A 19778-nucleotide genomic window follows, 5' to 3' on the forward strand; every position below is an offset into this window, starting at 1 on the left:
GCATACACCTGTAATCCCAGTTACTTGGGAGTCTGAGGCAGAAGAATCACTTGAACCCAGGAAGTGAAGGTCATAGTGAGCTGTGGGTGTGCCACTGCACTCCAGCCTGAGTGACACAGCAAGACTCCATCACACACACAAAAAAAACATTAGAACATATATGAATCCCACTTTGTTCTCTACTCTGTCCCACCCTCAATTATTAAAATAATTTTTTTTTTTTTTGAGACGGAGTTTCGCTCTTGTTACCCAGACTGGAGTGCAATGGCGCGATCGCGGCTCACCGCAACCTCCGCCTCCTGGGTTCAGGCAATTCTCCTGCCTCAGTCTCCTGAGTAGCTGGGATTACAGGCATGTGCCTGTAATAATAAATAATAAATAAATAAATAAATAAATTTGTTCTATTATAATGGGAAGCTGACTCTGAAGACTACAGATATCTACACAAATGTTTCAACTCCAAATAGATCTTGCTATTCTCCACACTCGCAGTCTAAATTAGACTCCAGTTCTTTTCACCTCAATTGTTTTCCCTAGAAATACGACATTTCTGGCCACGAACGGTGGCTCCCTCCTGTAATCCCAGCACTTTGGGAGGCCAAGATGGGTGGATCACCTGAAGTCAGGACTTTGAGACCTAACTGGCCAACATGGTGAAATCCTGTCTCTACTAAAAATACAAAAATTAGCCAGGCATGGTGGCGCGTGCCTGAAATCCCAGCTACTAGTGGGGCTGAGGCAGGAGGATTGCTTGAACTTGGGAGACGGAGGTTGCAGTGAGCTGAGATCGTGCCCTTGCACTCCAGCCTGGGCGACAGAGCGAGACTCCATCTCATAAAAAAAGAAAAGAAAAACAAAAAAAAAGAAATACTACATTTCCATTGAACATAAAAGATTCCAGAAAGAAAGGACCACAGTAATTTCTAGATCAATGAAGTATCTGACAGGTAATAAGAGATATTATCAAAATATCCTAGTGAAAAACAGATGATGAATGGTATTTCTAATTTAGAAAAGTTAAATTATTTCCAACTTAATAATCATATTTCAATTATAACTTCGATGGCACTTTAGCTCCTATAGTAAGTAATCTTGCCTTTTCTTTATATAATCATATTAGAAGCTTTAAAATAAATTTTAAGCCAGAGCAAGATACTCAACTTTACAATTTTTTTAATGTTCAGATTAACACAACATGAAAATATTTTAAGCGTTTTAAGGAATAGCTGTAGTTTAAATAAAACGAATTTTTCATCTGAACTATTAATTATAAAAGGAATATATGACAAGGTATTCAGTAGACTAGCTTTTGGCAAAAATTAAATCAGCTGCTCTCACCTCATTTTTCCTTTTGAAGTGATATCCACTCGAACAGGATCAAATCTGTAAGCTGGAGATATAACTTCCACTACATAAGATCCAGAAGGTATGTCATGAACCACAAAACTCCCATCTGTCCTGGAAAAATGAAAATCATATTTAGCTACTTCTGATCAACAGTTTAGTCTTTTCTTATCTGCTATTACCAAATCAACTCTCCCGAACAATGACATTAAAAGCAACTGGCAAATAAATAGGCAAACGTCCTATGCTTCAGTTTCTTTCTTCCTTTCCTTTCCTTCTTTCCCTCCCTCTCTCCCTCCCTCCCCAACCTCTTTCTTTTTTACTGGAGTGCAATGGTGTCTGTCTGTCTGTCTCTCTCTCTCTCTCTTTCCCTCTCTCTCTTTTTCTTTCTTTTGAGAGTCTCACTGTGACACCCAGGCTGAAGTGCAATGGTGCGATCTTGTCTCACTGCACCTTCTGCCTCCTGGGTTCAAGTGATTCTCCTGCCTCAGTCTACCAAGTAGCTGGGATTACAGGCATCCACCATCATGCCCAGCTAATTTTTGTAATTTTAGTAGACATGGGATTTCACCATGTTGGCCAGGCTGATCTCGAACTCCTGACCTCGGGTGATCCACCTGCTTTGGCCTCCCAAAGTGCTGAGATTACAGGTGTGAGCCACCGCACCTGGCCTTCAGTTTCTATAATTACACTGAATAGTTTCTGAAAATACCCAAGCACTCCAAAGTAGCAGAGAAGCCTAACATAGAAAGTAATTCTTTTCCTTCTATGGATAGAGATGACAGACGACAGAAACACAGTTCCCATTCTAAAGTCATTTCTTCATTGAATATATATTATTATTACAATATTACGGTTCAGTATTGCCAGTCACCCCAACAATTTCTTACTATTAAAAATAGCATATTGGCCCTGGTGCAGTGGCTCACACCTACAATTCCAGCACTTTGGGAGACTGAAGTGGGTAGATCACAAAGAAGTTCGAGACCAGCCTGGCCAATATAGTGAAACCCCGTCACTACTTTAAAAATACAAAAATTAGCTGGGCATGGTGGTGTGTGCCTGTAGTACCAGATAATCGGGAGGCTGAGGCAGAAGAACCGCTTGAAACTGGGAGGCGGTTGCAGTTAGCCAAGATCGTGCCACTGCATTCCAGCCTGGGGACAGAGTAAGACTCCATCTCCCCCACTCCCACCCCCCAAAAAAGGCATTTTGTTCTAATTTTAATCTGCATTTTTTGGTTTTCTGTTCTTTTCAACAAATAACAAAAGGTATTTAAGTACATTTGTTCTACTTGTTATACATAATTCCCATTTACTTTGGTTGCTAGAAGCTTAAAATGTTTAGTTAAAAACATCCATCTTTTCCTTACTATTTCTTCTAAACTTCCTAGACTTAGAAAACCATTCTATCAGGAGCTGACAATTTCATTTCACAGATCAAAATTAATTTGTTTGGAAAATGAGAAACTACTGTTATGAGGGGAAAATTTTTTCTGTTTCAGGAAAGCAAATGGTTCTAAACAAATCAACTGTATCAGAGAATTCCCAGTATAATAATAATATATTAAAATAATGCTTCTTAAATCTTCATACTTTCATAGTTAGAGGAATGACTAATACTGATGATATCCACAATAGTTACTAAAAAGTAACATGAAAAAGTGTTACTCCAAAGCACACAATGAACTAAGACGGAACTGCAATGTAAATAAGTTAACTTCTGCCTGGGCTGGACATCTTCCATTTGCCCTCTAGATCCACTCTCCACGTTCTCCTCTTTGCAGACTGGAGAAAGGAAAGAAAATTAGTTTAGTATATTTCACCCCCAGCTCTCTCACTGACAGGCAACCTATGACTGGCTGTGTCAAGGGACGGGCTTGTCTTTCAGTGCAGCCCTTTCTTCCCTTCGAGGTTCTAGTAACCTCTACTCTTCTCTTCCTTCAGGATTAGAGGTGGTGATAATAATCTTGAGGTTGTAAGCTCCAGGGTTCTGCATAATCTGGCTGTTTCCCTATGCCATTACTATACTGTTTGATCATTGGATCCCTTCATTAAATTCTCCTTGAATTACTCTAATTTGAGTGCATCTTCTACTTCTTTAATGGGACCCTGACTGAACCAATTTCTTTCCCTCCCTCCCTTCCCCCCAACTTTCTTTTTTTGAGACAGAGTCTTGTTCTGTCACCTGAGATACAGCGGACTGGGACCATCTCTGTTCACTGCAACCTCCGCCTCCTGGGTTTAAGTGATTCTCCTGCCTCAGCCTCCCTAGTAGCTCAGATTACAGGGGCCCGCCCCCATTCTTGGTTGATTTTTTTTTTTGTTTTTTGTTTTTGTAGAGACAGGGTTTTACCACATTGGCCAGGCTGGTCTCTAACTTCTGATCTCTGGTGATCTGCCTGCTTAGACCTCCCAAAGTGCTGGAATTACAGGTATGAGCCACCACACCCAGCCCTGACTGAACTGATTTCAAAACATTTTTTTAGATCCAGAAAAAAAAACAAATCGATGACTATGGAACACAAATAATAACAGAAATAATTATTTAAAGAAAAAGCAAATATATTTATCATCCTAAGGTAAATATTTTACTTGAGAAAAATAACATAAAGTTTGCAATAAAAAATTTAAAATTTGTCCTTAAAAATGTAGTCTTATAAAATGTAGGCATTGTTGGATCCTGATTTGAAAGAACAATTACATAAAAATATTTTTGAGGCCGGGCGCGGTGGCTCAAGCCTGTAATCCCAGCACTTTGGGAGGCCGAGGCGGGTGGATCACGAGGTCGAGAGATCGAGACCATCCTGGTCAACATGGTGAAACCCCGTCTCTACTAAAAATATAAAAAATTAGCTGGGCATGGTGGCACGTGCCTGTAATCCCAGCTACTCAGGAGGCTGAGGCAGGAGAATTGCCTGAACCCAGGAGGCAGAGGTCGCGGTGAGCCGAGATCGTGCCATTGCACTCCAGCCTGGGTAACAAGAGCGAAACTCCGTCTCGGAGAAAAAAAAAAAAAAACATTTTTGAGATAACTGAGGAAACATAAAAATAAGGCTATTAGATGATATTAAGGCATGATTATTTTTGTTGAATCAATAATGGTAACATGGTTTTTAAGTCCTTATGTTTTAGAGATACATAAAGACGCTTTTACAAGTAAAATCAAATTATGCTTAGCACCATTTAAAAATATTTCAGAAGCCGGGCGCGGTGGCTCAAGCCTGTAATCCCAGCACTTCGGGAGGCCGAGGCGGGTGGATCACGAGGTCAAGAGATCGAGACCATCCTGGTCAACATGGTGAAACCCCGTCTCTACTAAAAATACAAAACATTAGCTGGGCATGGTGGTGCGTGCCTGTAATCCCAGCTACTCAGGAGGCTGAGGCAGAAGAATTGCCTGAACCCAGGAGGCGGAGGTGGCGGTGAGCCGAGATCGCGCCATTGCACTCCAGCCTGGGTAACAAGAACGAAACTCCGTCTCAAAAAAAAAAAAATTTTTTTTCAGAAAAAATGAGGGACATAAAAGACATGAAACAAAACAGTAGAATGCCATTCTATTTATGCATGTCTGAAAATTTCCATAAGCAGAAGTTCAAAAAACTATAGAATATAAAATTATTAGGTTTAAAAAAAACCTGAAAACTACCTGTCCAAAAACAGAGGACTGGTTAAATCAATTATGTCTTATATACATTGTGATAATAGCAAGAAATGGTGCGAGGAGTCTTCAGGCCCAATTCCATTTATCTCCATTAAACAAGTCTTAAGCCACCTCCAATAAGGATAAAACTTAAGTCAAAACTGTGTGCTAGTCATGCAAAACAGCTACAATACAAATTACGTAACCCTTTTCCAATAAGATTATCACCATAAACTCCTCACATTAGTTCTCCATCAACCTTTTTTTTTTTTGAAACAGAGTTTCGCTCTTGTTACCCAGGCTGGAGTGCAATGGCGCGATCTCGGCTCACTGCAACCTCCGCCTCCTGGGTTCAGGGAATTCTCCTGCCTCAGCTTCCTGACTAGCTGGGATTACAGGCATGCACCACCATGCCCAGCTAATTTTTTGTATTTTTAGTAGAGACGGGGTTTCACCACGTTGACCAGGATGGTCTCGATCCTTGACCTCCTTATCCACCCGCCTCGGCCTCCCAAAGTGCTGGGACTACAGGCGTGAGCCACCGCGCCCGGCCCCAACCTTTTTTTTTTTTTTTCCTGAGAGACAAGGTTTTGCTCTGTATCCCAGGCTGCAACAGCATGATCACAGCTTACTACAGCCTCGACCTCCTTGGTTCAAGCGATCCTCCCACCTCAGCCTCCTGAGTAGCTGGGACTACAGGTGCATACCACCACTCATGGCTAATTATTTATTTTTTGTAGAGATGCGGTCCCACTATATTGCCCCAACTGGTCTGAAAATCCTGGGCTCGAGCAATCCTCCCACTTCAGCCTCCCCAAGTGCTGAGATTACAGGTATGAGCCACTGCGCCAGGCAATTCTCCATCAACCTTTCTACATATAAATGAAATAACATGAAATGGTATCAAAAGCTGTTCAAAAATATTAGGTGAAAAAGGCAACTTATGAACTACTACTATATATTGTGTTTTACTAGTAAAAACATAAATCATATGATTCCCTAAAAAGCTGGAAAAATGGCAGGCACTATGGCTCATGCTGTAATCCCAGAAATTTGACAGGCTGAGGCAGAAGGATCACTTGAGGCCAGGAGTTTGAGACCACACTGGGAAACATAGCAAGACTCTGTCTCTACAAAAATTTAAAAAACTAGCTGGACATGGTAGCATCTGCCTATAGTGCTAGCTACTCAGGAGACTGAGTGAAGCAGGAGGATCACTTGAGTCCAGAAGTTCGAGGCTGCCGTGAACTATGATCTCACCACTGCACTCCAGCCTGAGTGACAGAACAAGACCTTGCCTCAAAAAAAAAAAAAAAAAAAAAAAAAAAATACAATAAAACATTAAATCATTAAGGGTTATTTCCCTTCTTTCTTGTTTCTAATACACTATTTTAAAACAGAAATTAAATGCCTTTTAAAAGAAGTGTATACAGCAGAAGAGTGGCCAAATGGTGAATTACGTCTCACTTCTAAAGCTTAATGAGAACTTTATCATTAAAACACCATTAATTAGGGTAAACTCTAAAGAATGCCCTAATGCCAGATTATTAATGATAGATGGCAGTAAAATACTGGTTGTCAGACTGTCACTATTTATTAATCTGAGGTTGGAATTACCATTCAAGGGCATTTACATGATCTAAACAAATCTGTAAATCAGATTTAAATTTAAATGTCCACATTTATCTGATTTTCAGATATCATTTGCTGGTGTACAAACCCATCAAAAGAAACACTTTTTACTAATTACTTTCTTTCCGTTTGCAGTTTCACCTTCCAAGTAAGGGCGGAAAGATTTAAAAGAACATATGTGTGCCTAGACATTTCAAAAGCAGACTGCTGCAAAACTAGTACTAACAAATTCATCCTGTCTTTTAAAATAGACAGAAACCCCACTTCCACTAATAGCACTAAGGGACAGAAGAAAGCATTGTAGAGAAACCCTAGTCTCACATAAATGACAAGTGTGATATAGCAAATCCCTCGATGAATTCAAGTGGCAAAAGGAACAACATGCCCACCCTCAAGCCAAAAGCCAAAAGTGCTTTAACTAGGGATTTCAGGGCCTATTAATTTTAGAAGCAGTAACATTAGCCTCCCAGTCTGTCATCACTAGAAGCCCTTTGGGTTTTGAGAATTCCCAGTTGTGTCGCATCTTCTACATAATAACAAGCTACCAAAAGACTGAAATGAATGCAAAAAACGACTAGGTTCTAGGGAAACCAGATGAAATACAAAAGAAAGAATCCAAGAGACAAATAAGGGTCCACCTGTCCTCAGGGCGCAGGAATGGTCGTTCTCACATGGGGCCAAAATAAAGTTAAAAATAACTGACTCCATGCTCTGACCATGGCAGGGGGTGAGCGGCTGCCATCCTCACTCCAGAGGTACAGGACCGAGAAAGGGAAAGCATCCGAGTGCCTCCCCAGGTCTCCCGGCGTAGACCGTTAGCGGCACCCTCCCCTTCAGTCTGAGACAGCGACGTCGTCACATCCTGACACTTAACTCTCCTAGTGGGGTCCCTGTCCCGCCTCCAACCCAGCCTTTTTCCCGCTGCCCTCAGGATGCTCACTTAAGGAAGCCGACGTGCTCTTCTCCGTCTACGAGCACTCGGGCCGCCGAGATCCAGTCCTGGGGCTTCACCCCCGGAACAACTGCACGCCCCTCAATCTTGAAGCGATCTCCTATGCCGACCCCACTCCCTCCCGATCCCTCTGCAGCAGCCCCGGGCACCTCCGAGCTGTGGACATCCCCTGATAGCAGCAGCAGCAGGACTGGAAAGAATCCCCACAGAGCGGCCGCCATGACAGAAGCTCTACACTCAGGTCGGCAGCCCCGGAAGCCTTCCCTGTCTCCCGGCCGCCGCCGCCGCCGTTGGCGGCTTCATGTCGTCATCAGTGGGCGCCCGTTTCTGTCATAAGCTGTGGGATCCAACCAGAGGGAAGCAATCATGGCCGATCGACTAGCGAGGCGGAAGAAGGGCGGAAGTACTGCCCTAAACTCCCGGCGCTCCGGGTTGGAAGGCGGTGCGCAGAGCGTGTGTCAAATGCTCAGGAAGGGGACCGCCCATGAAGTGAAAGTTAAGTGTGTGTTGCTGTGGCAGCCACGGAGGCCAGGGACCTCACGGGAGTAAAAGATGATGGGACTGGCTTCAGGAGAAACACCATCAAGAAGAGAGCTTTCAAAAAACTTCTAGAGACTCCCCAAGACCTATGAGATGAAAGGCTCCTGTCTGTGTGCGTTTAACCCATTTTTCCTTATCTCCGAGATTACGCGCTGCTGTGCCTACGACTGCAGCGTTTACACCGGGATAACGCGTGGATTACAGTCCCAACTTTACTCCCAAAGTTTGCCACAAAATATCTCGCGTCTATTATTTTTGCATGGTTCTAGGATTTTGACTTTGGAAACAAAAGACATCATTCTATTTATAGCATTCTGTTTTTAGTAGTGGTATTACCATTTACAAAATATAGTATCGCTGATATGTCAAATCCGAGAAAACGTGCCATTCGTATGCGTGATGGTAATACTGGTCTCGAACAGTTGTTGGCCGAAGATTCATTTGATGAATCTGATTTTTCGGAAATAGACGATTCTGATAATTTTTCAGATAGTGCTTTAGAAGATGATAAGGTCAGACCTCTGTCCCATTTAGAATCTGATGGAAAGAGCCCTGCATCAACAGACCCAGGGCGTTCTCTGAAATGGTCAACTCGTGCTATGATTCCACGTCAAAGGTATGACTTTACCGGCACACCTGGCAGAAAAGTGGATGTCAGTGATATCACTGACCCATTGCAGTATTTTGAACTGTTTTTTACTGAGGAATTAGTTTCGAAAATTACTAGAGAAACAAATGCCCAAGCTGCCTTGTTGGCTTCAAAGCCACCTGGTCCAAAAGGATTTTCACGAATGGATAAATGGAAAGACACGGACAATGATGAGCTGAAAGTCTTTTTTGCAGTAATGTTACTGCAAGGTATTGTGCAGAAACCTGAGCTGGAGATGTTTTGGTCAACAAGGCCTCTTTTGGATACCCCTTACCTCAGGCAAATTATGACCGGTGAAAGATTTTTACTTTTGTTTCGGTGCCTACATTTTGTCAACAATTCTTCCATATCCGCTGGTCAATCAAAGGCCCAGATTTCACTGCAGAAGATCAAACCTGTGTTCGACTTTCTTGTAAACAAATTTTCAACTGTGTATACTCCAAACAGAAACATTGCAGTTGATGAATCACTGATGCTGTTCAAGGGGCCATTAGCTATCAAGCAATACATCCCAACAAAACGCGTACGATTTGGTCTGAAGCTATATGTACTTTGTGAAAGTCAGTCTGGTTATGTGTGGAATGCACTTGTTCACACAGGACCCGGTATGAATTTGAAAGATTCAGCTGATGGTCTGAAATCATCGCGCATTGTTCTTACCTTGGTCAATGACCTTCTTGGCCAAGGGTATTGTGTCTTCCTCGATAACTTTAATATATCTCCCATGCTTTTCAGAGAATTACATCAAAATAGGACTGATGCAGTTGGGACAGCTCGTTTGAACAGAAAACAGATTCCAAATGATCTGAAAAAAAGGATTGCAAAGGGGACGACTGTAGCCAGATTCTGTGGTGAACTTATGGCACTAAAATGGTGTGACACAAAGGAGGTGACAATGTTGTCAACATTCCACAGTGATACCGTGATAGAAGTAAACAACAGAAATGGAAAGAAAACTAAAAAGCCACGTGTCATTGTGGATTATAACGAGAATATGGGAGCAGTGGACTCAGCTGATCAGATGCTTACTTCTTATCCATCTGAGCGCAAAAGACACAAGGTCTGGTATAAGAAATTCTTTCACCACCTTCTACACATTACAGTGCTAAACTCCTACATCCTGTTCAAGAAGGACAATCCTGAGTATACCATGAGCCATATAAACTTCAGACTGACATTGATTGAAAGACTGCTGGAAAAGCATCACAAGCCAGGGCAGCAACATCTTCGAGGTCGTCCATGCTCTGATGATGTCACACCTCTTCGTCTATCTGGAAGACATTTCCCCAAGAGCATACCGCCAACTTCAGGGAAACAGAATCCAACTGGTCGCTGCAAAATTTGCTGCTCCCAGTATGACAAGGATGGCAAGAAGATCCGGAAAGAAACACGCTATTTTTGTGCGGAATGTGATGTTCCGCTTTGTGTTGTTCCATGCTTTGAAATTTACCACACCCAAAAAAATTATTAAATACTGATCATTGTTTACATGTTTGTTCCATTAGGATTAGAGACAAGTTCTGTTTAGAAATAACTCCAAGATTGGGAGGCTGAGCTGGGCAGATCACCTGAGATCAGGAGTTTGAGACCAGCCTGGCTGACATGGTGAAACCCCATCTCTACTACAAATACAAAAATTAGCCAGGCATGGTGGCACACACCTGTAATCCCAGCTACTCAGGAGACTGAGACTGGACAATCACTGGAATCCATGAGGTAGAGATTGCAGTGAGCCAAGATCGCACCACTGCACTCCAGCCTGGGCAGCATCTCAAAAAAAAAAAAAAAAAAAAAAAAAAAAAAAAAAATAACTCCAAGAAAAGTTTTTATATTTATATTTTATTTATAAATTTATATTTTATTTTTTTTCTTCCCTTTCCCCAGCTTTTTTTTTTTTTTTTAGATGGAGTCTTGCTTGGTTGCCAGGCTGGAGTGCAGTGGCATGACCTTGGTTCACTGCAACCTCTACCTCCTGGGTTCAAGCCATTCTCCTGCCTCAGCCTCTTGAGTAGCTGGGACTACAGGCATGCGCCAGCACACCCAGCTAATTTTTTTTCTTTGTATTTTTATTTTTAGGAGAGACGGGGCTTCACCATGTTGGTCAGGATGGTTTCAATCTCCTGACCTCATGATCTACTGGTCTCAACCTCCTAAAGTGCTGGGATTGCAGGTGTTAGCCACCACACCCAGCCCTATCTTTTATTTTTGTATTGAAAATCAGTCAGATTTGCTTCAGCCTCAAAGAGCCTGTTTATTTAAAATTAGATGAGTGCAGGCAGTGAGCTGAACTTTGGCTTTTTTTTCCTAAATGGGAAATAGGAAGAAGATACTATCTCTGCACAAAAATAGCTGGAAAAATACTTAAGTGTTACCTTTTCTGGTGAAAAGAGTTGGAAGACAATTTATCTGATGCTACACTATGCTTCCTCTTGTAATTGCTTTACTGTAAACATAACAACAAGGTTGTAATGGGAGGAGCGGGGTTGCTTGCTGTCAGTGTTGATCTTTGGGGCCTTAGCCAAGATTTCAGACATCATTTGCTCCAGTCCTTTCATTTTCTTTATGGTGAAAAGTAAAGTAACTTGCCTAAGATTTTTCTTGGCCCTAAACATTGCTGTCTCTACTGCAGATCCCTATTGAGGGTAATGCATGTTTTAGCCTGTGCACTCTTTTTAGAGTTAGCATCCTGGAGAAGAGTAACAACTGAAAAGAGATTCAAGAGTCAAGTACTCAGCCCATGGCAGGGGATGGGGACATGGTGCCTGGAGCTTTCCCTATACTTGAGTCTCCCTAGCATCAGCTACTGCAGCATTGGGGTACTGTCCCTTGTCTTTTTCTGAAGATGGTTATTTCTTCATATTTGATGGTTGGAAGGAGCAGAACTGCTCAGAAAACAAACACATTTGACTTTCTTGTCTGCCAGATAAATCTCTTATTTGCCAGGGAACTAGTAACCTAGGATCAAGAAGTGTGTGGAGAATGTTTATTTTCATTCTTTTTACTTTAAAATATGCTTTAGTTTTTGAATAGATAGGACATTCAAGTGTCAGAAAGTAAAAGTCAGTTCAGGACCGAGAAAGGAAGGATCAGTGCTAATTTTAATCAGACTGTGATGTACCTACTAGATACAGATAGGGCCAGTGGCAAGGCCATCAGAAAATTTTTTCCCAAGGCCACACCACACCTGCAAAACACCTAATAACTTTCTTTTTTTCAGTGATTACCACTTTCTTACCAGTGACTTTGCTTTGTTCCTCTTGCCTCTGAACAGATTGCTGAGATACTCAATCCAGAGCTGATCCTTGCTTCCCTAGACTCTCCTCAGTCATTCAACAGAAGCCCAAATCCTGTAAAAGTTCCTTTCTGTTCTCTCTTACTATTATATCCTTGGTTTCTCTGCTGTGGAGTCTTCTTTACAGCAGCAAACTCATAAACTTAACTTTGACTGCAGGTGTGTTCCTTGGTGGTCTTTATCTGATAGACTTTGTCACATAGTACAATATTCAAAAGGTATTTAAAAAAAAATTTCCCACCTACTTCTCTCCTTAGTCACCGAATTCTCAAGAAGCAATCAGTGTTGCCATTTTCCTGAGTATTCTTCCAGAAATAGTAAATTGTCTGCAGAAAAATACATACATTAAAAATAAGGCTAGGCACAGTGGCATGCCTGTAGTCCCAGATACTCAGGAGGCTGAGGCAGGAGGATCACTTGAGGCCAGGAATTTGAAGCTGTAGTGTGCTATGGTAGCAGGCCTATGAATAGCCATTGCACTCCATCCTAGGCAACATAGCCAGACCCTTTCTCTAAAAAAAAAAAAAAAAAAAAAAAAAAGTACTTTTTTTTAATTAAAAAACAAATCCATATATACATATATATGTATATATATATAGTATGCTACCAGTTGTGTGAAAAAAGAGGCAAAATATGTATTTATTTAATTTATAATATACAAATAACATTCTAGAAATAAAAGTATTAATATGAAATATACTATAATATATAATGTATTACCCAACATGATTATATATAACTATAATGTGTACTGTGTTTTACATATATATTTCCACAGCATACTACAAATGCAATTCTGCACTTTGCTCTTTTTACTTAATATATCTTGGAAGTCATCCTTTATTAGTAAAGAGCTTCATAATTCCTTTTTATGGCTGCAAAATGTTCCAGCTTATGGATGGACTGATTCTCCATCGAGCAACATTAAGATTGTGTCCTATTGTACTATTCCTAATTTTGCTGAAGTGAATTTCTTTTGCCACGTGATTTCCACAGTGTATATATGTAGTATAATCAGTACCAGCAGAAAATAGAATTGCTAGATCAAAGAATATGTGCCTTTGTAATTTTGATGATATTGTGAAATCTTCTTCCACAGAAGTTGTTGCAACTTTCACTCTCACCAGCAGTGTGTAAGATGGCTTGCTCCTCCATACCCTCACCAACAATGAGCTATTAAATGTTTCTTGCCTAGCAAATAAATTAAAAATGATATATCAGTTTTTTGTTTGTTTGTCTGTTTGGTTCGTTGGTTTTTGAGACGTAGTCTTACTCTGTCACCCAGGCTGTAGTACAGTGACACTGTCTTGGCTCACTGCAATCTCTGCCTCCCAGGTTCAAACGATTCTCCTGCCTCAGCCTCCCAAGTAGCTGGGACTACAGGTTTGTGCCACTACACCTGGCTAATTTTTGTATTTTTAGTAGAGATGGAGTTTCACTATGTTGGCCAGACTGGTCTCTAACTTGACCTTGTAATCAGCCCACCTCGGCATTCCAGTGTTGCCCAGGCTGGAGTGCAGTGATGCAATCTCAGCTTACTGCAACCTCTGCCTCCTGGGTTCAACCTCAGCTTCCAAGTATCTGGGATTACTAGGCACCCACAACCACACTCAGTTAATTTTTGTATTTTTAGCAGAGACAGGCTTTCACCATGTTGGCCAAGCTGGTCTCAAACTCCTGACCTCAGGTGATCCACCCACCTCAGCCTCCCAAATTACTGGGATTATAGGTGTGAGCTACCATGCCTGGCCTTTCTTGGTTTTTTAATCCTTCTTCTGCTATATGGTGAATTAAATCTAAGTTGTATTGTAGGATTAATGGAGAGCAGCTAAAGAGGAATAAAGCCATGTGTTCAGCCAAGGATAGTTACAATGAAGGATAAAAGCCTCAAAATCCTGATTTTAAAATCAGCCCACGCTGAGCTGAGCCCTGAGACAGGCCTTTGTTTCAGTCCCAACTAGAGCAGAAATAAGCAGTTTTGGAACCATAATAAAAATATTATTTGAGAAATAATGGAATGGGGCAAAAGATTATAATGTGCTATAGCCCACTAACCATTACACACTTTCTAAACTATGAATAAAATTTTATTTTTCAAAAATTATTTCAAAAATTGCAAAATTTAGAAACACTGAAATAAAAACAGCTTCATCAAGCTGGGCGCGGTGGCTCAAGCCTGTAATCCCAGCACTTTGGGAGGCCGAGGCGGGTGGATCACGAGGTCAAGAGATCGAGACCATCCCGGTCAACATAGTGAAACCCCGTCTCTACTAAAAATACAAAAAATTAGCTGAGCAGGGTGGCACGTGCCTGTAATCCCAGCTACTCAGGAGGCTGAGGCAGGACAATTGCCTGAACCCAGGAGGCGGAGGTTGCGGTGAGCCAAAATCGTGCCATTGCACTCCAGCCTGGGTAATGAGCGAAACTCCGTCTCAAAAAAAAAAAAAAAAAAAAAACAGCTTCATCCCATTTCCTGATTTTTTTTCCCATATATTTTGGTGACCCCTCTTTGCTGGTGATATCTTAGACATTTGTTCAGTTTGACTAACAGGTAATCAGTGCTCATCACAATACTTCAGATAGGATCTGGGAAGTTTACTTTTCAGTAGGACAAAAGGTGGAAAAGGACCAGCAGTGAACAGCAACTGAGGTCTCTGTATCCCCATTTTTGCCTTCCTTTCTCCCTTTCCCTTATTGTTACACATACTAAACTATCCGATGCTTCGAACCTCTCATATGTCAGGCTTATACCCCTGTAGGCATTACATGGAGAAGAAAAGCTTGAGTAATGTTTTCAGGTAGTGTGAAATTCTGTTATCCCTACTGTTTTCCAGGTAGGGCAGAGGAATTGGATAGAAATTCAACTCCAAATTATGTGTTTTCCCATAATGTAGCCCTTGGACTCATGCTTTATAAAAGAAACTATAATAAAATACTGTAGAAAGATTTTGTGCTGGATTGGCTCAGTTTGTCTAGCCAGATCACTTTTTTTTTGAGACGGAGTCTGCTCTGTCGCCCAGGCTGGAGTGCAGTGGCGCAATCTCAGCTCACTGCAACCTCCACCTCCTGGGTTCAAGTGATTCTCCTGCCTCAGCCTCCCGAGTAGCTGGGACTACAGGTGCGTGCCACAACACCCAACTAATATTATTTTTAGTAGAGACAGGGTTTCACCATGTTGGCCACGATGGTTTCGATCTCTTGATGTCGTGATCTGCCTGCCTTGGCTTCCCAAAGGGCTGGGATTACAGGCGTGAGCCGCCACGCCCGGCCCAGCTAGATCACTTTCTACCCTCACCCTGCTTTGTGTCCTGGAAGGCTGGACCCTTAAGGGCCGCAAAAATTCAGTTCCATTTCCTTCTGGCTTCCTGTTGGGTTCAGCCAATGGGAGCTGTCTACTAGTAACACACCCCTTGCAGCTTCTCTTAACACTCCCCATACTTCAAGAAAAGATTAATGAAGCTTACAATCATCTTTTTTGAGTGCTCCCTTTGTTTCCTGCCAAGACCGTGACATCTATGTATTTCAAGTAGAACTACATATGTTAATTAATGCAAAAAGCGTTAAAGTGGTTTACTATCCACGCCGTTCACTTTCCTCCCTCTTCTTTTTTTGCTGCCTAGCTGTTCATATCATGGCCACAAGGGGGTGAACAAAGATAGGGACAGAAACAAATCTCAAAACCCATGCTTTAGGAATGTTTATAAATGTCAGATTATACCAACAGAAGTTAACTTTAGGGTTTACATGTAATATTTTTATTTTATTCAGTGTTCTTTTTAAGTTTCTGTTTTTGGCAACATTTTAAAGTCAAAAATATAAAGCTATTTTTCAAAATAAAGGGGAAAGTAAACTTGCTAAAAATACATATATATATACACATATACATTAGATAAAAATATAGAATATTTACTTTGAACTAAAAATATATAATTGCTAAATATATATGATAGAATTTACTTTGGACTCTTAAAATTGGAATCTGTCAAAAAACAGTTATCATCTCTATCTGGACTTTTCATGATCATTTAAAGTAACATCTTTGGGGATACTTTCAGCCTTTCCTGGTTCTGTTTCAGTATTTTGCTTATCAGCACTGATGCAATCGTGCTTTTCAAACTATTCTTCACACATTGGCTATCTATTTACATGTAAGAGGTAGTCAGTTATAAGGTAAGACTACAAAGTAACAAGGATCATACCTTTAGCCACTTCTCTTTTATATTTAAGTCAATGGGTTCCTGTGTGGTTTTTTAAAATATAGTAACACTAGCAGAATGCTTGAGGAAACTTCAGCTGTGCTAATCTCCAAATACCCATTTACTTTAAGTGATTTTTGAGCTTTAAGTTTTCAAATCTCATTTACTTCATGTAGATTAGCTAATCTTTTTCACTCCAGTAAACAGGAGCCAATTCCCATAATATTTTTAAATGCTTGTCATCCACTAGGACTGTGGATCTGGCTTTCTGAAGTTCCCTATAAAGCCCTCTGAAATCAGATAGGTCATCCACCATTCTCAGAGGGAGTTCAAGAGGAATCCCAACCTGCCTCAGAGTCCTGCAAAAATAAACTATAATGGAAATATTTCATTTTCCTCATTTTACTCTAAATTCTCATTTTTTTCCACCAAATCTGAAAAACATACATAAAATAAATTGAAAAAGTGTGAAGATATGCTAAATAACTTATAAACATGAAGAGGAGGCAATCACCTTTGACATTAAGAAATGTTATAAAACTGTAAACATCCCGAGATATTCTAAAGTGCTTTGTAAATGCTAAAATGTAAATATTGTTAGTTACTATAATTGAACAACAGTGACTAAGAAGTCAAAGCGTTAGGGGGAAGGAGTTATGTTGTACTGACTGCGCTTTGTGCTTTTAGGCACTGCTGGCCTCGTGAAACTCATTTCTCAAATGGCTTGTGGTACAGTATAGGGATGTGGAATGCACTATGGGGGACTCAGGCTAAAGGACTGGCTCTAAGACCAGTCACAGAGCTTAGGATAGTAGTTAAACTCCAGCTCCAGACACAACATCCTAAGCTCTCCTTGTATGTTCTCTGTGTTGCTACCTCACATGCCAGCCACTTATAAAGCATTAGTGCTCTGTTTATATCTCTACAAAATAAATGCAAATCTGGATCTCCTTCATGCCTCAATTAGGATTTTACTTTTAAAACAACAAAAAACTGGGCCAGATGCAATGGCTCATACCTGTAATCCCAGCACTTTGGGAGGCTGAGGTGGGCAGATCACCTGAGGTGGGGAGTTTCGGACGAGCCTGACCAACATGGAGAAACTCAGTCTGTACTGAAAATACAAAATTAGCCAGGTGCGGTGGTTCATGCCTGTAATTCCAGCTACTCGGGAGGCTGAGGCAGAAGAACTGCTTGAACCCAGGAGGTGGAGGTTGCAGTGAGTTGAGATCATGCCATTGCACTCCAGCCTGGGTGGCAGGGTGAGACTCCATAACAAACAAACAAGTGTGGTAAAATACACATAAAAAATTTACCAAGCCAGGCACGGTGGCTCATGCCTGTAATCCCAGCACTTTGGGAGGCCAAGGTGGGTGGATCATTTGAGCTCAGGAGTTTGAGATGAGCCTTGGCAACACGGCAAAATTCTGTCCCTGCAAAAAATACAAAAATTAGCTAAGGGGAAGGAGTTATGTTGCACTGACTGCACTTTGTGCTTTTAGCCTCTGCTGGCCTGGTGAAACCCGCCTCTCAAATGACCTGTGGTATAGTATAGGCTGAGGTGGGAGGATCCCATGAACTCAAAAGATGAAGGTTGCAATGAGCCCAGGCTATGCCACTGCATTCCAGCTAGGCAACAGAGTGAGAACTTGTCTCAAAAATAAATAAATAAAAATTTATCATCATCAATGTGCAAATGGGTGGATGATAAAATTTTTAGCATCGCAACCATTTTTAAGAGTACATTTCAGTAGTGTTAAGTATATCACTGTTGCAAGTATTAAGTATATCATTGTTGTAAAACTCATCTCTAGAACTTTTTCATCTGGCAAAACTGAAACTATACCCATTAAACTCCCCATTTGCTCACAGCCCCTGGCAACCATCAGCCCCTGGCAACCATCATTCTTTCTGCTTCTGTAAATTTGACTACCTTTTTTTAAATTATCTTTTTTAGACAGAGTCTCACTGTCACCCAGGCTGGAGTGCAGTGGCACGATCTTGGCTTACTGCAACCTCTGTCTCCTGAGTTCAAGCAATTCTTCTGCTGCACCACCACTCCCAGGTAATTTTTATATTTTTAGTGGAGAAGGGGTTTTGCTATGTTGGCCAGGCTGGTCTGGAACTCCTGACCTCAAGTGATCGAGTTATCTTGGCCTCCAAAAGTGCTGAGATTACAGGAATGAGCCACCGTGCCAGGTGAATGTGACTACTTTAAATAACTCATACAAGTGGAATCATACAGCATGTTTAGATCACTACAGTTTCAGAAAAGAAGATTCATGACAGGACCAAATCTGGAAGCCTCAAGGGAAACGGAGGAAAATGCTGGCCTCCCATTCTACCTCAGAAAAAAGGATGTTAAAGAAGGGACTGTCTCCTGGGCGCATACCTCGTAACTTTCATTGTAAGTCATAATCAAACTGCAAATTATTAGCTAACTTTTGTATGTTTAGTAGAGACAGAATTTCATCATGTTCATTCTCAAACTTCTAAGCTCAAGTGAGCTGTCTGCCTCAGCCTCCCAAAGATTACAGGTATGACCCACACACCTGGCCTAAGAAATCATGTCTAAATCCACTGCCATGACAGTTTCCCTCTATATTTTCTTCTAAGAATTTTGTAGTTTTTAAATTCTTTTTATGACTACCCTTTCCATGTTTGTTGGAAGATTCCTCTGCTTCTTGTGGGATCTGGACTACTCATGTCCTATGGGTAGAGTTTTTGGTCAAGGATTTGTTTGTGTGTTTGTTTACTCAGTCACAATTATAGAAGCAGGAGGCAGACAGGGGTGGTTACCTGGCAAAATCCCACTTTCAAGCTCAAAAGCTTGAAACCCATGGCTAAGTAAGTGGGGCACCGCTGTCCTGAGTCCCACAAAGGGATCAAGAAAATATATTGTATTGATATTGTTTTTGGAGTAGTCCTCTCCTTTATTTATTTTTATTTTTCAAGACGGAGGCTTGCTCTGTCACCCAGGCTGGAGTGCAGTGGTGTGTTCTTGGCTCACTGCAACCTCTGCCTCCCAGATTCAAGTGATTCTCCTGCCTCAGCCTCCCTAGCAGCTGGGATTACAGGCACATGTCACTATGCTCTGCTGATTTTTGTATTTGTAGTAGAGACAAAGTTTCACCATGTTGGCCAGGCTGGTAAATCCCAGCTACTCGAGAGGCTGAGGCAGGAGAATCACTTGAATCCAGAAAGTGGAGGTTGCAGTGAGCTAATATCATGCCACTGCACTCTAGCCTAGGTGACAGAGGGACACTCCATCTCAAAAAATATATATATATATATTTTATGACTATTGGGATAAAGAAAATATAATACAGGCAGATTCATTAAGGTATATTCACTATTATTTATTTCTTCTTATTTTAAAAGGAATTAAGACATTTTTGTGGAGCCCTGAAAGTATCATTGGCTCTAGGCCCTGTATCTACTGTGCCTAATAGGAAAGTTGGCCTTGGTTTGTTGAAGACTCTAATTCAAAATTCTCTGGGTAAGACTGGCAGCCATACAATAATTGGCAGA

General features: G+C 41.3%; 2 protein-coding genes across 2 annotated transcripts in view; one reads left to right on the forward strand and one right to left on the reverse strand.

Annotated features, from left to right (window-relative positions):
• The window catches only part of EMC7 (ER membrane protein complex subunit 7), a 25621-nt gene extending 17748 nt beyond the window's left edge, over window positions 1-7873 (reverse strand). Inside the window, exons 1-2 of the mRNA XM_003935758.3 lie at window positions 7559-7873; window positions 1339-1458 (exon numbers count right to left, since the gene is read on the reverse strand). Coding sequence (XP_003935807.1) covers window positions 1339-1458; window positions 7559-7791 — 353 coding nt within the window. The 5' untranslated portion in view covers window positions 7792-7873. The remainder of the gene's footprint in view (window positions 1-1338; window positions 1459-7558) is intronic.
• Window positions 7852-10570, forward strand: PGBD4 (piggyBac transposable element derived 4). Its single transcript, XM_003935759.3, has one exon. The coding sequence runs from the start codon at window positions 8473-8475 to the stop codon at window positions 10228-10230; it is 1758 nt and encodes a 585-aa protein (XP_003935808.1). The 5' UTR covers window positions 7852-8472; the 3' UTR covers window positions 10231-10570.
• The last annotated feature ends 9208 nt before the right edge of the window (window positions 10571-19778 follow it).

Source organism: Saimiri boliviensis, chromosome 2 (genome assembly GCF_048565385.1).
Source record: "Saimiri boliviensis isolate mSaiBol1 chromosome 2, mSaiBol1.pri, whole genome shotgun sequence".
Taxonomy (NCBI): Eukaryota; Metazoa; Chordata; class Mammalia; order Primates; family Cebidae; genus Saimiri; species Saimiri boliviensis.